Genomic DNA, 25107 nt, shown 5'->3' with positions numbered 1-25107 from the left:
ATACATCAATCCATCCATACAAAAATAGAAGGTTTAACAATAATTGTAAAGTACTCAACATGACGGTCAAAATGAAATTACCGTGACCATTCAATCATTGAATACGAACATTTCCATTTAAGCCATCGAACCTTGTGTGTGGAAGAAAAACACCAAAGCTGAAAACGAACGTGCTCATGCCCAATGTAGGGAAATTCAGCAGCAAAAGTCAAAAACGCTGACGCAGTTTTCATCAATAATGAAGTCGACCAAAAAAAAAATTGTAGGCCTCTCTGATGACACATTTACTGACAAATGCATCACGATTATCTTGAAATCAGGCATTCTGTGTTATCATTATTACTACACTTGTATTTCATCTATACATTTCTTTCTGTCTTTGTTAATTATTTTATTTAATAATAATAATAACAATTTTTTCTTTTGCGTAGAACGAACATCCTCAAAACATGACTCAAACGTGAAAGAGACACAAGCCCTGTAATCATATACAGATGAAACTGATATAGACAAAACGAAAACCCTTTCCGACGAAAGCTATTATGCAACATTAAGTTGTGATTGGATAAAGCTATATTGTTATTTTCGCGGCGATCATCATCCGTTCAGAAAAAAAAAAAAACCTAATTTGATTGTGGTTTGTGCCTTTGCAAGATAAAGACATGAAAGATACACAATACCGATTATTAACATTACTGAAGAAATAAAAATTGGGCATCCATTAGCAGTTTCTCGTGACCGATTTGCCTCGATGGGTGCGCTACATCAACGACAATTGAAAACAGGTCATGTGACGATAAGATGACTAGTCCTAAATTTTATAGGACAGAATTCCATTTTCCGTTCTTGTGATCTCGTCGGTAAACTGGAAATGCTAGAAAAATACCGAAATCATGCACAATCATTGAAGAATATTACGACTATTTGTCGTAAATAACCATTATAACAGGCTAAGTGTCTTCACACAGTCGACAGCGATTTACAATCACTTTCCGTCATGTTCAGTAGTATGTACCTTCTATATACTTCAAATAATTGATAATTCCTTACTTAAACAATCAGTAACTCCTAACTTGAATTTTAGAAATGTGATTATCAAGGAACTATGATGAAAGCACAATAATACATATTCATATTTAGCTCCTAAAAATGAAGAGTTTGTTTGCAAAAACCGATAAGTCCATTTTTGAAGATTTTGAAGTACGGTCTCTGTCATAAAGTACAAAATAATACCTTTTGAATGATATATTGGTCACTATTATATAAAGGTACATATTTGAAGTTATGGTCAAAAGAAGCAAAAATTTTCTTATTATTCTCTTTATTTTTCTTGACCTTTAACCGCAAATATCTCCATTTGACAATTTTGGACTTATCGGTTTTTGCGAACAAACTCTTCAAATATAAAATTGCCAAAACTCCACAAGCAAACAACGGAGTTCCCCACATTACTAATTGGCGATTCTGCTCCTTTAACACTCTTGGTTATCCCTTTCCCATTCAATCGCACGTCCAAACTCAGACATGAGGTTCAGCACAGCATGACATTTCACTTTCCGTTTTTAAGTACTTCACAAAACAACACAAATTATACTTTTGTTCGCCGTCACATGCCAGTTAAAAGCAAACTGACTTGACAGTGCGCCGTATGGAGTGAATCCTTTCATCTCGACGCAAAACAAATTTTGGCGAATCGTACTGACAGAGCATCTGACGATGACTTGGATTTCTTGACCTATTGGATAGGAAAAATAAAATCATAAACAATCCAAAAACTGCGGATAGATTTATGATCACACATCAAACCTACGCAGATTGCTGTATGTAGCAAGTAATCGCTAGCAATACGTCCTGTTACATTCTGTTTCATGATTCTTTCCATTTTTATGCTTCTAGGAAAGTGATAATCTATTCAGTTGTAAGAAACTACATTTACTGGTAACAGTTGTACCATTACGAACACCTTCAATCATCATAATTGTTCATCATAATTATTTTACTGCGTACGTCATCTCTTGCAACAGGGAGGCACAACTACAATTCCGCGACAAAGATGAAATGTTTGGGAATGTGTTCATTAACTACGTTCTTGATTACATTATTGAGTTAGAAGGCATCCCTCTATTATTCACGACAGTCCTTGTTTCCAGGGACTCGACCACATCTAGGATGGTCTTGGATAAAAAATAAAAAAAAAGCTCATCCCTGGACATAATATCATGTGCTGGTTTTACATTGAAATGGATCCGTGTCTTGCTTAAACATCAGATCAACATTACGTGTACTAAGGACCACGATAATGTAGCACGGTATATCCGCGATGACAAATAATGATAATCATAATAAAGTCACAGTGACATGATGAACTCAAATCAGTGCAATCATCAATGAATACGCACCATTATGTGGAATCCCTGCAAAATTAAACTATACTCATGGCTCATCAAATTCCTTACAATGTACTGTGACTTCGTAACTGACGTTAGTGAAAATCGTTAATCAATAATTAATTCCTACAGCATGTGGCATTACATTCAAACACTAAGTGGTATATGGACAGCGGCATGGATACCCTCACAATTTCCTTTGTCACTCACAATATATTTCGGAGTTTAAAAAACGAAATGGTCACAATATAATGGTTTACCAGAGTCGCCATAAAAGCTCCCAATATAACACGAAAAACACTTAACACAGTGGTAGGCATTTGGAAATAAACAGGGCATGCCAGGCACCTGAACTCGATTTATTGATAAAGCGCTTTGTAACATAATATTGTTTATCTTGATACCTAATTGATCGAACTGAACGCATATATAAGGACGCCAGCCAAATTACATACGATTACTAAAGTTTTCACATGCGGTGCTGTGGCCCAAGAGGAATTGCAAAATGAAAGCCGAACAGTTTTTCTATCAAAAGTTTACCTTCCTTTCAAAGCCAGCTATCCTAAATAAGAAAATGCACAGTGTGTATCTGTCGAGTCTTTGCAATGTTCCACCGAAACAAGAAGCGAACTTTCCGCGGGGAGCTTTCATCTCTCACGTGCTGAAAATCTTGACGTATTCGTAGGTCCGTATCCCTATAAAATTTTGGGACTCCCGCATGATGTCACAATCACAGACAAGTGGAAAAGTAATGTAAAATACAGTAGTAATATCTCTTGCATCATACAGGGAGTGAAGGCGTGGAACAAGTTAATGCATTTCCTGGGTGTCATGCAACTAGTATACAGCGGCTACTCATGAGACGATTGTTCTACCGGCTCGACCTTGGGAGTCTGCTCTTCGCCTTCTTCATGTGCATTGACGGTAGGCGAACTTTCACTCACGCTCACTTTGTCCTTCCCGTTCACCGTCACTTCCTGAGCTGTCGTCGACGACGAAGACGACGATGTCGACGAGGGAACCTGTGACGACATTGCTTGGTCATCAGGATCGGAGTTCATGGAGGCGCTCGTGACGGCGGTCGACGTCCCGTGCACTTCCTGCTTCATCTCTCTGAAGAATCCGCGACTGGTGCAGCATTCCCTCACCGTGAAGGTAACGTCTTGACTTGTAACGTCCGTAATGAGAACCTCTCCAGCTGGAAGCAAGGACTGGCGCGGCTTCCAAAGGCTGGCCGAAGGCGGGAGCGGCGGAGGGCTTGGTTTGGCCGCCGTCTCGCTCACATTCACTCCCTGATCCTGCTTCTTACCATCTCTAGGCTTTCTGCCCGGACCAGCCGACTTGGCGTCCTTCGTTTTCCCTTTCGCCGCCTTTGCCATCGCCGTTGCGCTCGTCGATGGTGCCACTGTCGGTTGCTGCGACTCGCTTTCAAAATCCGTTGCACTGACTTTCACAGACACTTCGTCATCAACGGTTATCTCATCTGCGTCTTCGTGTTCATCTTCAGCCACCGCTTCGAACATCACCCTGTCCTCGGGTTCGCGCTCCTCATCGTCATTCTCTACGAGTTCATCTTTAAAGAAGATTGTGGAGTTTGAGTTGACGTCCAGGGGACTCTGGCCCACCATAGGCAAGGACGATACCCCTTCGGGCATACTTTCTGCTCTGTTGAGCCTAATTAGGCCTCGACCACGACCTCGGCCACGACCTCGTCCCCTTCCGCGACCTCTGACCCTGCCAAGGTCACTACCGCGACCACGGCCGAATATGCTGCCACGGCCGCGACCCAGGGTACTGCTCTGACCACGTCCCATGCTGCTTCCCCGACCTCTTGAACGCTCGGATCCTCGGCCCCGACCACGTCCTCGCCCACGGATCAGTGGTGGCTGCCCCACTGGCTTGGAGAAGTTGAGTATCTCGATGACATCTGTAGTAGACTGATAAGAGAAACAAAAGAAAGAAAACAATCGTTAGATTTGTCTAAGATTTTATTACACTTGACCTTAGGCCCAGAAATAAATCATTTTGAATCCTTTCCTGCTTTGACGGATCATCTCGAGTATTTCTTCGCTTCGCAGCTTAGACAGCAAACATACAGAAATTTTACTTAACTCTGACTACCGGCCTCACGGACATATTCCTGAAATTAAACCATTGACTTTATAACCTGTACAAGTATGATGAAATTCTGAAGGTACCGTTTTCAGTCATGCCGATAATCAGGAAACAAGAATGCTGTTGTTAAGCGGGTACTCTAACTGAACTAAATATCCTGCGAACACCATCTTGATGGTTTGTCCCATAAAGGATCGTATATACCTATAGAGAGCGCGCTTTAAGTTTCGCCAAGATTGTGGCATCGCTGCATTTATGCGATAGTGACAATGATTAATCAAAATTCATCAATATTGTCAGTACATTATATCCTTGGAATAACAGCATGATACATACTCTCACACTGTGTGTGATTGTGGTGGGAAACTAAAGCTGTCAGCTCAAATAAACTAGCAGTAGCAATCACTGTTGACCTAAACGTAAGACAGGATGAAGATGTCTACGTGTTATCAAATATCCCCCCCCCCAAAAAAAAAACAAAAAACAAAAAAAAAAAAAACACACACACACACAAACAAACAAACAAAACAAAACAAAACGGGAAAATTATCAGATATGGATGGCACGGGAATTTGAGAATTGGCGCAATGACGCATGTCCCTCTGAGTGACTGGACAATGTGAAGTTGAAATGTGAAGATGTAAATCGGGTATGAGTCCTTTTTTATTTCTTTCGGGAGATCAAGATGACAACCTTAATGGGTCGAATTGAACGGTATGCGACGTTCATGCCTGGTCCCCATGCGTAAGCGTTCTTTGGGCGGCACGTTGTCTACGCAAGATTACATGTATAATCAGGTTCATCTTCAGCTTCATTTATGTGGCATCTGATTATGCAGGCTTGTTTTTACGATGGACTTATCACATGGATATTTACCAGACTTTTCTTGACGTGTTGAATATCAGAAGAGTATACATTCACGGCTTAAATCATTAATTTTCCCCTCTGTATGGGGTGTATAATGTGTTATGGTGACCATGTGACGTAAATGAAAATAAAATGCACAATTTAGAATATTTCTTAAGACTGAATGGTTTGCTATGCAAACCTATGATTATTGTTATTTCTGTTTTGAAAATCATGTGCGGATATCAAGGGGGAAATAAAGCTAGTAAGGCTTAAGAGTAAACGCTAATATACATTTTTAGACAGTTATAATGCTTTATTCGCTTCGACATTATAAAGTGCCATAACTCTCTTCACAGCGCATGCTGTAGCACATGTACAAAGACCTGAATTGTTAAAACTATTGAAAGTCTAAAAGCAGCGTGACTGTGAGACTGGACATACTGCTGGTATAGACCATCGCTCTTAATCTGTCAGATTACTTAAAGGGATGGTATAGTTTTAGTTGAGACCTGGCTTCAGGTTTCTACCTTTTTTTCCCCCCAGAAAATAGCATTCAACACAGACATAGTATGTCCCACATTTAGTATCTTTTTGTTTTTGATATCTCAGCCATGTCAAAACCGATTTTCATCAAATAAACGTTGAATTCCTCTTGGAATTACATGTTTTTTTATTGTAAAAGAGGTTTCTCATTATCTCACATAAAAAAAGGTGAAAAAGTGCTTGGTAAAGTACTTGGTACTGCAAAATCGAAAAATAGCATTCAACACAAACATACTAAAGCTTTTGGACATGCACTCATCAGAGTAAAATCGCATGTCGAAAAGCTTTAGTATGTCTGTGTTGAATGCTATTTTCCGATTTTGCAGTACCAAGCACTTTACCAAGCACTTATTCACCTTTTTTTTATGTGAGATAATGTATTATGTATTAGTATTATGTCTCTGTAACATTTCATAATATGTGGTTTCTTAGTATCTCGCAAAAAGTTACAAACTCAATCTTTGTCTCCACCAACACAATATTATCCCGGCTGGATAGCAAGCCCTATTATACAATACATATATCGGTGGGGTTCAGAATATAGGCCAGCTCGTAGCTCAGCTTTGAGCATGAGCAAGAAAATGTCACTTGAGATTACAGGCATGTTCGTGTTTAAATTAATTGAGATATAAGCATCTGTGATGTAAAAAAAAGTACAACAACGAATCCAGTACCACAACGTTGAACTGCAATCTAGTCCCCTCATGGGGGACGTGGTGTCGCGTCATTTTTATGAAACTCGACACGCCCTCACTTGCCCCTTCTCGGTCCAACATTCTGAGACAGAATGCACACGTAGAAAAAGACAAACAAAATACGCACGTTTCCACACTTTCGATGTAATGTCTTCAATCTACATCTACGTTTCAATAACTTTCTAACTCTCCTGAGAGATTAAGAGAAGGCAAACTTGATAAGCATATTAAAATCCAGTTATACGATATAGGTCTATAAACCAAAGCTAAAATAACATTATTTTCATGTATTCTACACATTTTTTTTTTTGCCTTCATTTTTTAGTGTTGATGCTTTTGTCGTGGTTATGTTTTTTTTTCTACGTTGTTGTGTGTTTTAGTGCTTGAATTTCATCGCCCTTGCCTGTAGATCACCAAGCTGCTTGCTTTTACATAGAACCCATCCTTTTGAAATTGATGGTAGATCACATTTCTTCTTTTTTTTTGGGGGGGGGGGTTTCAATCAATTTTTAGATTTGAAAAAAAAAAGTTTCACATAAATTGTTTGTTTATAAATAAACTGAATAGAGAATTTACAATCATATTCAGAGCACACAATGATCTTTAAATCATCTTCCTTGATAATTTCAGTTTATGTAGTCCACATCATTATAGGAACTTGGCCCATTGAAGACGAGTCCCGAGTTTACTTGGGCAGGTGTGTCTATGGGCAATGCGTGTTGTAGTGAAATCAGCCCGTCCTCAACGGGTTAATCGAAATGTAGGCCTACAAACTAGGTTATATTCATCCATTTGAAATTACGAAGCATTTTTGTTGTTGTTGAGAATTTAGATCTACATTCCTTACATTCGATATAACACCCCTCTAGCAACAGATCACTGAAGTATGCGTTTATTACTCTGGCCTAGATGTGACCCTCTTTCCCCTTTAGTTTTGTCAATATAACCTCCAAGAACCCTTACGTGAATTTGTTCCATTCAGTGTCTTCTTTTGTTCATTATATTTTGATATTGAGTTCGGAAGTCGCCTCGAAATTTTGAGTTTCCATTAACATGCACGAGGCTGTTACAAACAGCTGCTTCAAATGAATTCCAGCATCACAAGGTATGTTGCAATTCTATTTTTTTTTTTTAAATCAGAAACGAAAAAGATTTAAAAAAAAAGCCAAATGCACGTGAGCGAAAGGGTCGCAAAGTCACCTTCTAAATCACGTGCATTTACAAGCACATCTTGTTGACATTCTGACATTATTACTTTTACGGCAAAGAGAAATAAGGTCTTCCCTGTTTCTATTTTCTTTTCTTTTTTTGTTCCGGGTCTTAATGTGACGACTGTTCTATTCTTTGCACCTGACGTCGTTTATCTTTCTATGTTTTGGCCAGACTACCATGGTGTACTAATGTGTTAAAGGGGCATTCCAGACAATTTTCATCATTTCACATCATGGAGTACATAAATCCATAGTTCCATGCATAGATTTGTGGAATCTATTGTGGTCCTTGAGCAGAGAAATCAATATTCTAATATAAAAACCTGAAACAAATATTACACTGAATATTGTTGATGACATAGGAGCCTCACATTCAGAAATGTAGCAATGGAATACCATTACAATACCATGTGCTTAACAAGTTCACCTGTGTAGAACATGCATGCTTTCTTCTTTTGTTCTGCTTCCTTGAGCTCATACTAATGCATTCTTGTATAGTGAGGCTGTCCTGCCATCATCCTTGTTCATTGCGATTTGTTATAAATTTTGAAAACATTCTTATTCTTCATCCCAATCACTATGAATTCTGAAACTCTGTACCAAGTATAACCAATTTTTAGTTCTCCATATGTAAAAGTATGAAAATGATCCGGAGGTCTCCTTTAAATTCTATAATAACTATGAAAAGTTCTCCTCTGACGACCAATGTGTAACAAACATTTGTTTCCACCTCCACAAACTCAAAAGAATATTTCAGTCCTATGTTGGATAAACTTCGGGCAAGCTTTGTGGGTGCCAGAAATTTGAATTTAGACACGTCAGTTTGCTGCTACGCAAGGCAAGCAAACCTACCAAAATCCTATACTCTGCAAGGGTTACATATGTTTGTAAAAGAGCTATCTGCGCGATTTAAATACAATGGTCAATATCACTTTGTTGTACACTCGATTCCATTACAATCGACCACTTCCCGAACATTATTCAAATTTCGAGCATACTTCCAGATGATAAAAGACTTGTTATGGACGATCAAACTCGCATGGGCCTCATCCACAACATAACGATATCTAATGGCGTAAACTGAATTACAAGTATGGAGATGTATGCATTTACATCGGACAGGTGAATTGAAGAGCTAGTTGCTAGGTCCTAGGGGATAAATATCCATTTATTTGAATAAATTGAAAAGCCGGCATATTGCTCATGCTATCACGACTTTCTCATCCGCGCGCACACTAACTGTATATACGGCACGTAAATGAACATCAATCTATACAGACCGAATACTGCAGTAATGAATTTGTCGGGGGGGGGGGGGGGGGCAGGGGGTGGTTAGATGTGTTTGATTATTTTTTTTTCTTTTTATCTTGTTTTGTAGTGGTGGTGTTGTTGTTTTCTTCTTTTCTTTTCATTTTTGCGCAGGAGGAAGCGAACAGATGATATCTACATGATCAGAATCTGTTTCACATAAAATCTACAATTCAATTCGTTCAATCGCCAACGCAGGAATTTCCTGCTTCGACCTACTTTAATCCTCCCGCCTCAAAACGAAGAAGTACATGTAAGCAGAAAATGAATCCCCTGTAGACGACTTTCCTAATGCACTGAAATGTATGGAAATTTCATCCTCGGGCAGTCACTATATGGATTCTATAACTTACACACTGCGAACTTGTGAACACCGTGTCCCTACTACATATCACGACAGATAGTTGCCAGGACAGGCAAGCCGACTGAAATATTCTGAAGTTGTCATGGGCAACCATTATTATTGACCATTTTGAACACATAATGAAGGGATCTGTAAAGTTGACTGCTGTCGTATGTGTAATCAATGAATGACTTCCTAATTATAAATACTATCGCCTGAAACTACTTCACACAACTCCCATTTCCTACACTACTTCCTCACAAACAATGAAAGGGTATATTAAACAATAATAAAAGTGATATTATTAATAACATATTGATATTCAAGCTTCGTCAGTATCAGCATCTTTGTCCCAGAATGACACGTCATCATTATTATACCCCAGTATTGCCATGTATATATATCCATATCCTACACTCAATTGAGGTGGGACAAAGCGAGCACAGCATTTCGTTTACAGATGTTCTTCCTGCAAAGGATTCGAACCCCTAACCACCTATTTGAGTGTCCACATCCCTGTCCACTAAACCACCATAGCTCATCAGTGGCACCTATAGGGAATATCTGTGACAACTGCATGGTGTAGTGAGTACGAAACTAATTCAGAGGACAGAAACACTATTGAAGAAAAAGAAATAGTACGAAATGAACAGATTTTCAAAAGAGAAGCAAGTCTCAAGTCAGACCAAAAGTGCAATCTGCAGGACATTAGTTTAAGAAACATAAATACTTCTCTCTTGTTCCGGCTAAACCCAGAAGACATGGATAAACAGATGGGTAATGGGTATTGTACTTCCTCCTTCGAAATGTTTTCATTGATGTTTTCATTGATGTTTTCATAGATGTTTACGTCGATGTAGGGCAATTTGTCAATCAGTTGCAAAGATAGGTATTATACTTCTGTGGAAAGTGACAACTCCTTCGATTTTATACTCTTCGACGATAATGTTCTTCGAGACAGTCACACGAAACCAACCTCTCCCCTTATTGGCCTAATCCTATAACGTGGTGATGTTCTTTCGTTGTTAAAAAATCACTTGGAAAAGGAATGTACAGGGAAAAAATCTGAAAATTACGAATCGACGTTATTTTCTGTTCCTCGCAAACTTAAGCTCTCGCCTTGGAATTCGTAAAAACGTTAACGACCAGGGGACAAAATATACCGATCTCCAGAAAATAACAATAGCGCAGCTACACGCCAGATATTAATTGGATCTTTGTGAGCTTTGAATTGATTGGACTCTAAGATGATCAACATTTGGATGGAACAGCCTCAGAGGTGAAATGTAAAGTTTTCCTGTTCTCACCGAGACGAAAGCACCACTGTGGGTGAATGCTATGCTGCAAAGGTAATAACTAAAGCACACACGTGGGCGGAGTCTACTGGTTACCATGGAATCTTAGCACCCTTCCTCACGAACCGTAAATTCTGTTTCGGCTTTACACTGTGCACCTGTCAATGTGAACATGCAATTATGCATCTAATGACATGACATGACTCGGTATCAACAATTATTTACAGACTTTGTGTAATATTGTGTTTCAATTTCAGCAATAGTCAAAAGCATGCAAACGAGCCTCATTATGGTGAAAAAGAACAACTACATTATTCTAACCCTTACATTATTAAGCATTACGATGTTACTATCAAGAGATCTATGAACAGATATCATCACGCCAACAGGCCGTTTAATGAATGGTTTGTTCTAGCATTACTGTCTATGGAAATTGTTGAGTATGGTGATTCCGGTCACGACAAAGCTTCACTTTGTTTGCTTTATCATTCGAGCTGCTCTTAGTCTTCTTTTTTTTTTGATATTGTAAAGCTCAACATTTGCACGATATTACTGACTTTATACTATTGTGTAAAGACCAAGGCACCTCAAATTTTTCAAACTCGAAACAAGCATATTACCGTATTGGCGTATCATTACTCTGAGTGGTGTACAAGTATGTAGGTTATACACGCTATATATGGCATGAAGTCCAGCGCTGAGATCAGGGTATAACAAGAAGTTAAGACATATACTGCGGCAACAACAACAACAACAACAACAACAACAACCCTACAGCAGCAGCAGCAGCAAAACTCGAACCAGCAAGAATTACAAGATGATGCCGTTTGGGCTATAGGAAACATTATAAACTTAACATCACAACAATAACACCTTCTGAGAAATTAAGACAACAAACACAAGACACAATATAGGAGCCTATTGTACTCTTTCATATCCTTATACCTACTTCACAGTCAAGTCACACATGCATGAGCATGACGAAGACATACATGTTTATTGTGTTTTCCCGTGGATGCTAAGTCATCACGCTGCTATATACTTGTAACGATAGCTATGCTGTTAATCGAGTACAAATCTCATGCCAGGATTGTGTATATTATACACGAGCCTGAGTCGTTGTGTGAGGAAGTTTAAAATAGACCAGGATGCAAAAAAAAAAAAAAAAAAAAATGATGATTACAAAACTGCATACCATGGAAGGTGGCACAGGGAAGAATTTTCACAGCGTGGATGTTGTATGAATACATGTAGTTTCTTCTCTTTACCTTTCAAATGACATGACAGCATTATCAAAACGATGACAGTATGTCATCTGTGACACGACGTCAGCGATAATCGGGTTTCAATATTAGGCGTCTTAGTCACCTTATGCCAATACTTGAGATAATGTTATTGTTTCCTTTTTTTTTAACAATGACTAACAATTTATTTCAAATACTCCACTATACACAACATGTCATGAACAACTACATTCATTCTCCGACTCCCGACAAACATGTCGCTTTCAAATCCACTGCTTAGTTTACTATAGTATCACTGCACAGAGTACAAATTGCTCCTTCAGCTCATACGCAGACTGGAAAAATATGAAAATTATGAACATCTTAAAACCATGAAATCATTCTCACGATCCGGAGGAAGAGCTCGTTTTTAAACTCACTAAATATTCTATTAAATTGATATCAGCTGCGATTTTTTTTTTTTTTTTTTGGTCAGTTGGTATAGGAGAAAGAGGATCTTATACTTTGTGTGTGTGTCCATGATTGTGTGTATATACCAACAGGCATGTTGGTTTTTAATTCCTCTGAGGCGAGCATGCGCAATGGGAGATTTATTAGTCCTTATAAATGGTGCTATCGCCATCACATCTACCTCAAAGCAAGCCTGGTATTTGGCGATGTTGGAAGAAAAAAGTTTGTTAACGCTTTAGTAAAGCAAATAATGACACGGATGCTTCACATAGTGGTAACTGACCAAACATTCTGCAAAGGTCATTTATCTGGTCTGTGCGCATGTTCATTCTTTAATTGAACATGATTGATGAATTCCATAAATTGGTATATCAGACAAGCTAAAGAAATGGCACAGTTTCGGGTGAGATGGTGCTTCAGGTTTCCAACGTTTTTGAAAATGATTTTTGAGATAATGAAAGGTGAAAGAGCATATAATTCGAAGAGGAATTCAAAGTTTATTCGACGAAAATTGGTTTTGAAATGGCTGAGATATTGAAAACAAAGCGATCATGATAAAAGTTGGGACCCACCTTTTATTATGACTGTTTTATTTTACGTGACTGTTTTATTTTACTTGGATATCTCAGCCATTTCAAAACGGACTTATATAAACTAAACTTTGAATTCCAGTTAGAATTGTATGCTCTTTACCATTACATACAGCGTTTTCTAAGAATCTTACAAAAAAAGTTAAAAGCTGAATCTTCACCACAACCAATACTATACCATCCCTTTAAAGCATTACGTCACTTTGAAAAAGAAGTGCAGTGCCTAATCAACTGAAAAAAAAGAAAGGTCATTTATACAAACAATGTGCACATGAGCTAACTCCAACCTGGCTTATAACATATGGATTTCTCCATTACCTTACGCGCAGATTTGATCTATGAAAATCGTTAATCATGGAGGTTTTCACTTTTGATGATCTTGTTGCCGCCATTTCAGAAGCCTATACGTGAATGATGGCTTGCACAAGTTGCCTAATACGGGAAATGTGTCACCCTTATAGTGTTTAGGCATTATTATGCGTGTGTTTCTTGCAATGTTTATTTCATCTGATTGGGGAATTCCCGCAGTGAAATGATGGCATAAAATCTATTCAGAAATCAAGATTAATATGAGCAATCAAACGCGATGATGTTACACCTAATATTCATAGCACATACAATTTCATTTCGAACGAAAATATAACTGCAGCTTGGGATCATACATTGGCGAAGGAGTATTTTTCACGAACTGCTTGGAAGTGTATTCTGTGAAAAAGAACAAATGAGTTTTTGATGCAGTTTTCACTATAGACATATCCTCTGCCGTTGAATGACTGGATTTGAGAAATGATATATAAAAGAAACTAATAAATGTAATACAGAGATAGAGAGAGATGGACAGATAGATAGATAGATAGATAGAAAAGAGAAGGGGGGGGGGCACGTAAACACATACAAACACGTCACAAAACATACGAATTTACCATTCAGCGAACTTTCTCGTAATGTCAGCAGCCATGCATTGTGTGCGCTAATTGACAATGGTACAGCAAAGCCTGCCTCTTTATATACTCACAGCCACGCGCGCTACAATAATAGCGCCCGTTTTATCATGAAAATTGTAAATTATAAACAAGAACATGACACGTAGTCTCGAATGTAACACAAATACATTGTCATTCCTCAGACCGGCTATGTTGAAGTGCCATAATACTAATCAAAAGATACGGTATATTGTGTTGCACAATATTTCTAATCTCGCTCTCTTCTTTTTTCTTTTAATTTGCAGCCACTCATATACTTCTACGAAATAATATAACACTTGGTCTTTCATGTATGCAGGTGGAGATCGATCACCTTGAGTCACCTTAAAGGTGCTATTTACCTTTTGGAGCAGTGTTTTAAAAATGTTCAAGATATCACATTTGATGCATAAAGTGTAGGTCAGTTGTATCACAAAACATTATATATATATATATTTTTTTTTTTGCAATAAAGCCTGAAATATAAGGTGATATCACTATTTATCTCACTAAACCATAAGTGTAGACGGTTTAATCTGGAAACATTTTTATTATAACTACTGTTCACATTTTGTATATTCAACAATTACTTAACATCGATTATACAGGTTCAAATTTTTGCATTGGTTGTTTCTATCCCTAACTCACATTATTTAGAACTATTTTGAAGCACTAATGCTGGGTGTTTGTTTCATCTGCGAATGGTGAATTATGCCTTCAAGGATAGAGATAAGACTTAGCTGGTAGCACATAAAAATGATTATTATTAAAACATACATGTACCTAATTAAATATACATTTTATTATTGCAGTAAAGAGACAAATCATAATGTACAATTAATTCCACCACGGAAACGTAATCTCGGTGCCATGAAACATAACTCGTGTATTAAATTTCAGATGATGGATCTAAATGCCAGAGTGAGGTGATTGATAAAGACCGCTATATACCAAACCATCGCAGAAGCCTGTATTATAATCGGTTATACTAGTAGTTATACATCAAACAGAGTCACAACTTTCAAAATACATATACTGTAATATATTTTCGGCCCGAAATAGTCATTGATAGTATTGCTTGTTTATATGTACAAACTTTATTTCAAACAGGAGGGACCTTCTCTCAAGTAGTATACTTTCTCCGGTGAATATCACCAGTCACTTGTGCGCAGCCACAAAAGAACCATGATGTATTTCTGGTCGATGAAAGAAAAATCCCCAACTGGTTATGTATATAAATATATATATATCTATCTCTCTCTCTCTCTATATATATATATATATATATATATTTTTTTTTTTGAATTGCAATATCACAATCATGAAGGTTTTCAAGTTCAATGTATGGCGAGTGATAGGGATCAGAAGGTCACTTGTTTACTTAATTTGAAATGGAATACGTCATTAACTGTATCTCTGACGTCTTACGAGATCATCTTTTATCTATACAGCACTCCATCATATACTGAAGTAAATCATGCGGCATGACGACTACGAGTGAATGGTTACAAATGGTTGAAGCAGGAAGGTGGAAGGTACTGTTTACCACTGGGAGCAGTGATTTTAAAAATGTTCGAGCTTTCACATTTTATTTTGATGCATATTATGTGTAGGTCAGTTGTATCACAACACATTCTACCATCTAAAAATTTCGCAATAATTTAAAGCCTAAAATATAAGGAGATACATATCACTGTTTTTTCTCAATAAACCATAACTGTAGACGGTATAACAAGATTATATCTATTGTTCACATTTGGTACATACATTTTTAACATTGGTTATCCTTATTAAAATTTCCACATTTGTTTTTCTATCCCTGACTCGCATTTTAGAACTATTTTCAGGGGCGGATCCAGGAATTCTGCAAAGGGGGGGGGGGGGGGGCGCAACTAATATTTCTGGTGCCACTTCAGGGTTTCATTTCATTTTTTTTTTCTTTTTAACGAAAAATAAAGGGGGGGGGGAGGGCGTGCGCCGGTTGCGCCCCCCCCCCCCCTTTCTGGATCTGCCACTGATTTTGAAGCACTAAAGCTGACTTTTTGTTTCATCTGCAATATGACAAATAATGCCTTTAATATTACATTGATCGACGGTTAAATATCCATAAAGTGCTACTAATTAAAAAAAAAACAAGAACATCGGCAGGCATATTGAGATTTATCACTGTCACAGTTTCCGCTTTGTAAATACACTAGTCCCTGCTTGGACAAGCAAGCTTGGACCTATTTATGCACGTTCATTGGCCTTCGAATTCTGTTATAATTCTGTATGCTGACTGCACACGGCAATCTGAAATCAGCTTATAATTATGACAGTATAATTCCTTATCATTTCAATTTATTGTAAAACTGGTAATAGCAATGACAGTGATGATGATGATGATAATAGCAACCGTCACGCCTAGGGACTTGCTGGTTTGTTTGGTCCTTTCTACGACTACACTAATCCAAGAAAGGTATCTTCTGTTATGTACCGCAAACCAACGGAGCAAAAAAATAAAAAAAAAATAAAAAAAAAGATAAATAAAAATAAAACTAGAAATGTCGCTACGGCGACTGGTGTATGCCTCCGCCATAATACATGGTTCTCCTAATAGGTCTATAGTACAATGTCTTGACAATGTGTGATGACAGTTTCACACAATTGGCAAAATATTAAAATGACAGGTTTGCCACAAATGTGCTGAATGTTCACTTTCCTAGAACTAGGTTCAATTGGATGAATGATTAAAACGTCAGAGTGCAGGTATTTGGGGGAACTGATGATTTTCACTTGACTTTTGACCCTTTTACAAGTTTATGCATTGAGTAATTTTCAAGGTATTGAGAAAAAGTATAATTTCAGTATCAAATGGTAAAATAGTATTATTGAAACCTGGCCTTTGACCTTTGACCCCACAGTTCCAAAGAGAATTACTGTTAGGTAGAACATGCATAAATATGTAAGTTTCATGACAATACCTTGAGTTATTTTTGAGATATGGAAGAAAAAGTGCAATTTAGCACTTTCACTTGACCTTTGACCTTTTGGCAAGAAACTTCCCACAGAATACATATTGGGTTATACATGCATACATCAAGTTTTAAAAACATCCTTCAGGCACTGCATAAATATAAGGAAAGTAGTTATATTTTGAGGAGTTGACCTTGACCTTTGACCCCTGACCTTTGACCCATGACCCCCAACTTCCCTAGATAATCACTGCCCATCGGTACAAGCATATATACTAAGTTCCATGAAGATACCTTGAACCATTTGCGAGATATGGAGAAAAACATGAAATTTCAATTTTTTTTTCACAAAATAACCTGTGACCTTTGACCTTTGACCCTGTGACCCTAAAATCCACACAAAGTATCATCCCCCAAGGATATACCCTCATACCAAGTTTGATGCAAAACCACCACACGGTTCTTGAGATATCGACAAAAACAAAACGGGACGGACGGACGTACAGACGTACGGACGTACGGACGTACGGACGTACGGACGTACGGACGGACGGACGACCCGAAAACATAATGCCTCCGGCCACTTCGTTGGCGGAGGCATAAAAATTAAGAACACCCGGAAGTACTCAAAATAATTTTGAAAAGCATTTCAGTTTAACCATTATCTGCATTGCTATGACCAAAGGCATATCATATGCAAATTAATGATGTGTAAATTGTCTCCATTATAAACATAACATATACTGCATAATAAGACCTTCTCATTGCCAAGTCCCACTTAGGAATTCTCCTCTAACTGCCCCTCCCCCCCCCCCCCAAAAAAAAAAAAAAAAAAAAATCAATAATCCAAACATGAAAAATTACATCGCTATACAGTATTTTGCCTGTGATTACTTCATAATGCATCAAGTTCGATTTTGCACATGTTCAAATTCAATCTGGCATGTATGCAGTAGGAAACTCGATCGATTCTGTACCATCTCACACGGTGAAAATTACCCTGCAATTCTGTTTGTCTATATCTTATTTTCTTAATGCAAGATTGAAGAAAGTGTGCAATGCGAGCGAAAACGAGGCAACAATAAAATTGAGCCCTTTTTTGGATAAAGTGTTTTACATGAACAGAGAGAGAGAGAGAGAGAGAAAAAAAAAACCAGCTCAGGACATCTAGGCTTTGAAATGAATAGAACAAGGCATTTTACGGATGTGGGTGCCCGCGATTCCATGTCATGATCATCAATCCTTTTTTAAGCCCCAGTGAGATATTTTGAAAATAAAGAAATGCTCGCCACTGGAAATAAAGGAAAAAACATCGCTTAGAACTAATCGGTAAAACATATCTGAAATAAAAAGTACTCATTATCCCCTCTGTGGGTTGATCATTATGGATTGGCGCTCTGATGATACTTTTTCATTTATGTATTGAATAATAATAAGTGAAAAGCTGAGCGAAGGAAATGGATTTCCAAAGGGGTTCGAATAATTATATATACACATTACACATAATTATACAAGATGATGTATATATTTATGTATGCATGTTATGAGTGCGTTTGTGTCTTGTGTGTGTCTGTGTCATTAAACCGACAGACGAAAACATAATATACAACGAAAACACACCAGTTACAGTACAATACGACAGCTATGTGTGTTATGTATACATATACATGTATAATGCATGCTCGCGCTGAACGTGTGCAACTTCGCCTTCTCATAATACGCAAGTCGTTTAAGCATCGAACCTTCCTCAGGCACATTTTTCCATTCAAGTTCTTTTCTCTGGGAAATAAAAGTCTACACCTTTTGAACACCGACCCTTAAGCTCACAACAGACAAATACTTGATTTCATATGCTAATAATTTGTGAAGTCACTGCATTTTGATATAAGAACATTCTAAAATTAAGCAAGTGTGAACGACTTATCAAATTTATACAACGGTCAACCAAAGTTATATTTCGGTATAATTCCAGGGAATCTGGTTGAATTCAGGGGCTCTCTATTCTCCACAATCAAACAAACATCAGCAAAAAAGAAAAAAAAAAAGAAAAAAAGTCACATTAATTGTGCACGGTCGCACGACGAAAGCAATATGGAGATTTATACAATACTTTATTCTCATTCTCATTCTACTATTTTCCTATTATTTGAAACCCTATATGATTATATATATATATATATATATATATATGAAGGGTTTGTTTGCAAAAACCGATAAGTCCATTTTTGAAGATTTTGAAGTACGATCTCTGTCATAAAGTACAAAATAATACCTTTTAAATGATATATTGGTCACTACATATAAAGGTATATTTTTGAAGTTATGGTCAAAAGAAGCAAAGATTTTCTTATTATTCTCTTTATTTTTCTTGACCTTTAATCGCAAGTATCTCCATTTGGCAAATATGGACTTATCGGTTTTTGCAAACAAACTCTTCATATATATATATATAATAACAAACGAAAATGTCATATCTTATGAAAATATCAATTTCATGATATTTACAATATCTTTATGATAATAATGCTCATGTCAGAATAAAAGCCAATACTGTTAAGGACTTATAAGGTATCGAAATTGGAACATGACTCTTTTCAAGAAATATAAATCGCAATAATTAACATACGCGAATATTATGTTTATTCATGCTGCTTAAAATGTAAATAGTCGCTCATTCTTAAGTTAAAAAAACTTTACAATTGAACGTGTAGTAAAGAATGGCTTGCATATTATTAATATTGCCCTTGAGGTGAGGATCTTTTTCGTATTCAAGGACCATGTCATAGAGTATTTTGTTGTCTAAGAGCACATGATCGTTGTTTTTTAACGTTTCTATACACAAAAGTATTTACGTATGAGTTTGATACACAAAAGTCACTTGTAACTAAAGAATCTAAAACATGGGATGAAGAAAACTGAAATCTCCGAAAAAGAACGAATGTAAACCCTCGTCAACCACATACACAAGATGAAAGAATAAAGAACGGTCTGTCGTCATACCACTACGATAAGCCTTCGAGTAAAATTTTTCTTATTGGTATGATATATGCGCGATATACCGTTATCCCATTAAAAAAAAAAAAAAAAAAAATCACCGTGCAGTATGCATGAGAACGCACAGCCCACCAATATAATCTAAACAAAACAAGTTCACTCGAAAATAGATATGTTAAGTCTGTGGGATATTACTTAGACGTGTAGCTGCCTTGTGTGTGTGTTTTATTATTAATATTATACATACCATCAAATCAGTCATCTTATATATATAGAATAAGTTTCAGAAATATGCAAGTCCATCTCATCCAATCGCAAGGAATTTAGGCCTTACACAATCTGTTAATATTGGTCATATCTATGGGATTTGGAGGAGCGTAAATGCGTATACACCAATTCAGCATTTTCATTTGGCATCAAAATTTGTTATGCTGACTGCATAAGGTATATGATCACTTGTAAAAGGGGAACAGTTCCACAAATAAGTGGAAAGAATCTCACCTTCCTACGACCCCTTCGTCCACGTCTTGAAATAAGATGTGTTGGACCTTCCTTGGCAAGTCTGTTTAAGAACATAATTATACGTTTTCATATTTATGCAAGTCAATAAGATTATAATAATTATAAATACTTCAAGCTTATAGCGCGCATCACAGGAAGTTGTTCGTTCCATAATAGACATGAATGCGTTTTACAAGATGATACAGCGAAATACTACGAACAAACGAAATCATTATCCATAGAGTAACAGCATACATTTACAATGTACAATCAAAAAACTTGGAAACCTATTTCCACTCTGCGCCCTTCGAATATTGAAGACAAAAAAAAAATGTTCATAATTAGGCATAAACCGCAAATTAATATGCAATTAAAAAAAATCGGATCTTTTTTTTCTTGTAAAAGTAGCCATATACACAAAAACTGATTAACATTTTAATGTGTCTGTTCTGGTTTTCGAATTTTCTGCCACTTAGCGCATTATCAGGTAAACATTGGATAATCACCAATGGATATATATATCACTCATTTTGCTAGCATCCATACACTCATTAATCGCCAGAGGTATTGACATAGTATGACATCATTTATAAATATCCTGGGTCCCGTTTTATCAAAAAATATAATCGATCATAAATTTCCTTACTTCACAGGCTGCCATAGACTTATCATAGAAATCAATTATATAATCCATTACTCTTCATAAAACAGGGCCCAGCTGGATTTGTTTTTCGACTTGCTTTTGGATATGGTATTGTTATATCAAAACTGACTGCAACTGTTATGATGTAATATAAGCGCACCATCGATAGCCCGTATAATGGTGAAGTATTTGAAATATAATCATTAATACTTATTTCATTGCAGAAATTCTCATGTCAATTTTGTTTATGCCCCCTATAACTCTTGATTTGTGGCTCCCCTCAACCCTAATAAATAATAATAATACTTGTATTAGTAATAACGACAATAGTAAAAGTAATAATAATAATAATAATAATTATAATAATAATAATGAAATGTGTAAAATAGAATATTATGCCATACCTCGCTTCAAAAAGCTCGACCAGGCGCGAATCTAGAATGTTGTCTTCCGGTTCCCAGGTGTTATGTCTTAGAAAAAAAAAGACAGAAAGGAAAAGGGATTGAAAAATGTGAATGCCAACTTTGCCAATTGTAAGAAGATTAAAAGTGGTGCAAATAAAAAGTTAAATCGAAAAAAATATGGAAGTTTTAATGGCAGAGGTTGTCATGAGAAAAATAATGATTGACGTGGAATCGCATACATAACAATTACCATTAAAGAGTCATTTATATAAATCGTTTTTACATATATCTGCAAAAAAAAAAAGTGTAAGAGGTAAATGATGTTTTCTTGAACCTATATGTCAACGAATAGGGAAAAGGAAAAAGGAAAAGAAATTTTAGTGAAGATTCGTGAATAATGGAAGATCTATAAAAGGCCACGACAATCTTCTCTCCAAATTCGCACAAGTACATGTATTATAATAGTTACTGTGACAACTTCCACTCTTCGATCGAGATGTTTCATAATATTTTTTTCAATTAAACTATACATAATTTCATATACATAAAAAAAAGAAAATATAATTATAATTATAATCATAATTAAAATCATTACTATAATGTGATAAAAGTCTTGGAACAGACATTAAAAAGGTAAAGATGCAAAAGTTATAAAGACGTTACTCTGAAAGAAACTTACTTATCCGACCAATCCTTCCATTTGACCAGATACTCCACTCGTCCCTGCAGAGAAAGAGGGGGAGAGAGAGGAAGAGAGAATGGAACACGATCAGAAAAGGGGGTAATTGCGTAACACTTTCCCACGGGGGAGAGGGATGGTACATGGAATGCATTAACGTGTGAACGGGATGGAAGTATAGGCCTACATGGATGAACGGTATGTTGAATCAGGATCCCCACGTGTTGAAGTTGTGTGGTAGGAGTAAAGAATAGGCGATGAGTTTCACTGCCCCTGTTTCTTTTTACCTTCCTTATTCTCTTCTGTTTCAACTCTTCAGCTGCGTAAACCTGCTGGTCGTCCTGGTCTATCTGCTCCTCCTCGTCCATTGCTCGATATCTAAGACCGCCAGATCCTCCCCTTCCAAAACTACTTCGTGCTCGTTGGCTAGGGGCAGACCCAACGTTAATCCCTGGTTGAACTACGGTCAGACAACCACACCGCAAGCTGTTTGTGGCTCGGTAATCTTTTGCGAGCTCCTGCTCGTTGTCGCTACGAATGAGTTCTATATAATTACAATAGTGTCACACGTTGAAGCCTTTTGGCTCTGGGTTTTCATATACGGAACTCATGGAACACACACACAAACCAATGCGGAGTTCTCTGGTTTGAACGGGGACCCCGTGCTTTCTTTTCTGTATTATTGCTGGCTCGTGTTCGCCGGCTGCTCTGCTGCTGCGCACTTGAATACACATAACACACACCACACGGCTTTTGCTTTCATCACTGCATACAGCACGCTGTGTGTGTGCCTGTACGCCGCTCATGAGCATATCCCATAATAAACACACAGTGACGTCACGTCCTAAAGGGCATTTACAAAGCTGCGAGCTCGAGTTGGCTGGTTGGCCAGCGTTGTGTGTTATCGGCAACCATGATTATAAAGAATGCAGCAGAACTGAGGCAAATCTATAATAGTTAAATATTCGTCACATGTTTTATGCATGCATGTCATGTTAACGATTTCTTACGCACTGAATGAAGACAATTCAACTTAGCTCGGGGGTTGGTGGGCATCAGAGTACATATTCGTTTCAGGTTTTGGCTGACGAGCTGAATGAGAAATTGTATTTCATGTACGATGGTGTTCAGGGAAACGTACTTATGTCACACTCACTAATGACAACCATATTATGTACCTTACTGTCATACAAACGAAAACCATGCTAATGAATATGAACGTTGATAAAGGAAGACATGTTTGATACGACATACAATATGTGATGCACTAATGGTGTTATCAAAGCAATGCAGACTGTACTCCATGTCTAAGGTACTGTATAGGCCTATCAACGCAGATCCAACTGTCGATTTATCATTTCATATTTAAAGAGTTTGTAATCAGCAAATAGTTAATGGGATTTTAGAATGTTACAAGTCCCATCGTATATGAATCATCCATTCACTGTTATTTACCGTACACATTTTCTCCGTGAACTCGTGGTTTCTTTCTTGCTGTAACTAGACCGTAGGCAGGGTCATGTTTGAAATTTATTTATTCATTTATTCATTTGTCTATTCCAAATCCTTCGTCAGGGAAGTCATTTAAAAAAATAAACATGGTTTCCATGCAACGGGCCCTGAACTTTGAGAGATTCCTGTGTGGATTCAAAATCACTTTTTTTCCCTTCTAAACAATCAAGGTATATAATTGTGTTTATGTAGGCGTATGCATGTATCTATACCTGTACATATTATATCTGTGTTTATTGTATTCATAATGTATCATACACACATGCTCATGTAAATGTATGCCTTGTGTATTCATATTCTCATGTATATACATTATCTTGTTTTGTTGTTAATACACTCAAACTCAAACTCATAATATAGGCTTACTTGTATACATGCATGTACACGTGTATGCAGAGATTCAATAGTTTGATCATGACTCCTCGAAGAGAATACACAAAATATTAATGAGTCAAAACGTTGCGCTAACGTTTCAAATCACATTTACAAGGTAACGGTATAATGCTGTTTTACTTGCCCCATCGCTCATATCATTTCATAGTCTAGAGAAAATGTGTAGAGAACCTAGGGCTCACCCGACCAAACAGCTTTAATTCTCATTACGACGATACAAAGACGGAGATTTGAATATATAGCAGTTTTCTAATACAATGATAGTACATAAAATTGTTACCATATTAATAACAGTAACGACCTAACCAATATCAATTTTAGTTGTGATACTAACTGCAGAATAGTGCAAATTACAGCCATGATGTCAGTAAGAAACAAAACGAAAAGAAACGAAATAAAACGAAAAGAACGAAATAAAACGAACTGAATAAGATAGCGAAGCTGAAATAAAATTTTCGATGCTCTCATATGATTTGGAAGAAAAAGAAGGCGGAAACATTCAAAGCCATTAGAATAACAGCAGTAGATTACTCTCTTCTGTTAAAAATAAATAAAAAAATATAAAATAGTAATATGGAAATTAATTGAAAAGGAAGATAAACTACAAAACAATCGTTTTTCACTTGACAGAACGAATTTCATGTGATTATTACAATAAGACACAAAAAAACTTTAATATGCTATTCAAGACGGATCTTGAGATGCCGTCACCTTCTAGAGTGATTCACAAATATTACAAGCTCTGCTTTTCTTGTGAATTCCTCTTTTCCATGTAGAGTTACAAATTAAGATTGTATTGCTTACTTGTTTATTTATCCAAACGAAAGTTGATATTATTATAATATTGCATTCATGTTTTTCATAAGAAACTTACGTGATTCAAAGTTCCTTAAAATATTATGTACACAAACGTTATGCATATTACTTTGTATTAATTCATATGGAAATAAAATCATTTTGAATTTGAAGTTGAATTTATATGAGATTATTATTGTTTGGTATTTTGATATTGTGATTTTTCTTTTGGGTTCAAGT

At 36.8% G+C, this 25107-nt stretch overlaps 1 protein-coding gene across 1 annotated transcript; it reads right to left on the bottom strand.

The window, feature by feature from the left end:
* Positions 1-1391: 1391 nt before the first annotated feature.
* LOC140231634 (uncharacterized) lies at positions 1392-22760 on the bottom strand. Its single transcript, XM_072311784.1, has 5 exons — positions 22455-22760; positions 22168-22211; positions 21489-21554; positions 20442-20502; positions 1392-4324 (listed from the first exon to the last, which is right to left on the bottom strand). The coding sequence occupies exons 1-5, from the start codon at positions 22533-22535 to the stop codon at positions 3239-3241; spliced, it is 1338 nt and encodes a 445-aa protein (XP_072167885.1). The 5' UTR covers positions 22536-22760; the 3' UTR covers positions 1392-3238.
* Between the last annotated feature and the right edge of the window lie 2347 nt (positions 22761-25107).

Source organism: Diadema setosum, chromosome 8 (assembly GCF_964275005.1).
Source record: "Diadema setosum chromosome 8, eeDiaSeto1, whole genome shotgun sequence".
NCBI classification, from domain to species: domain Eukaryota; kingdom Metazoa; phylum Echinodermata; class Echinoidea; order Diadematoida; family Diadematidae; genus Diadema; species Diadema setosum.
Note: the sequence above shows the minus strand (reverse complement) of the source record. Positions and strands in the feature narration are given on the sequence as shown.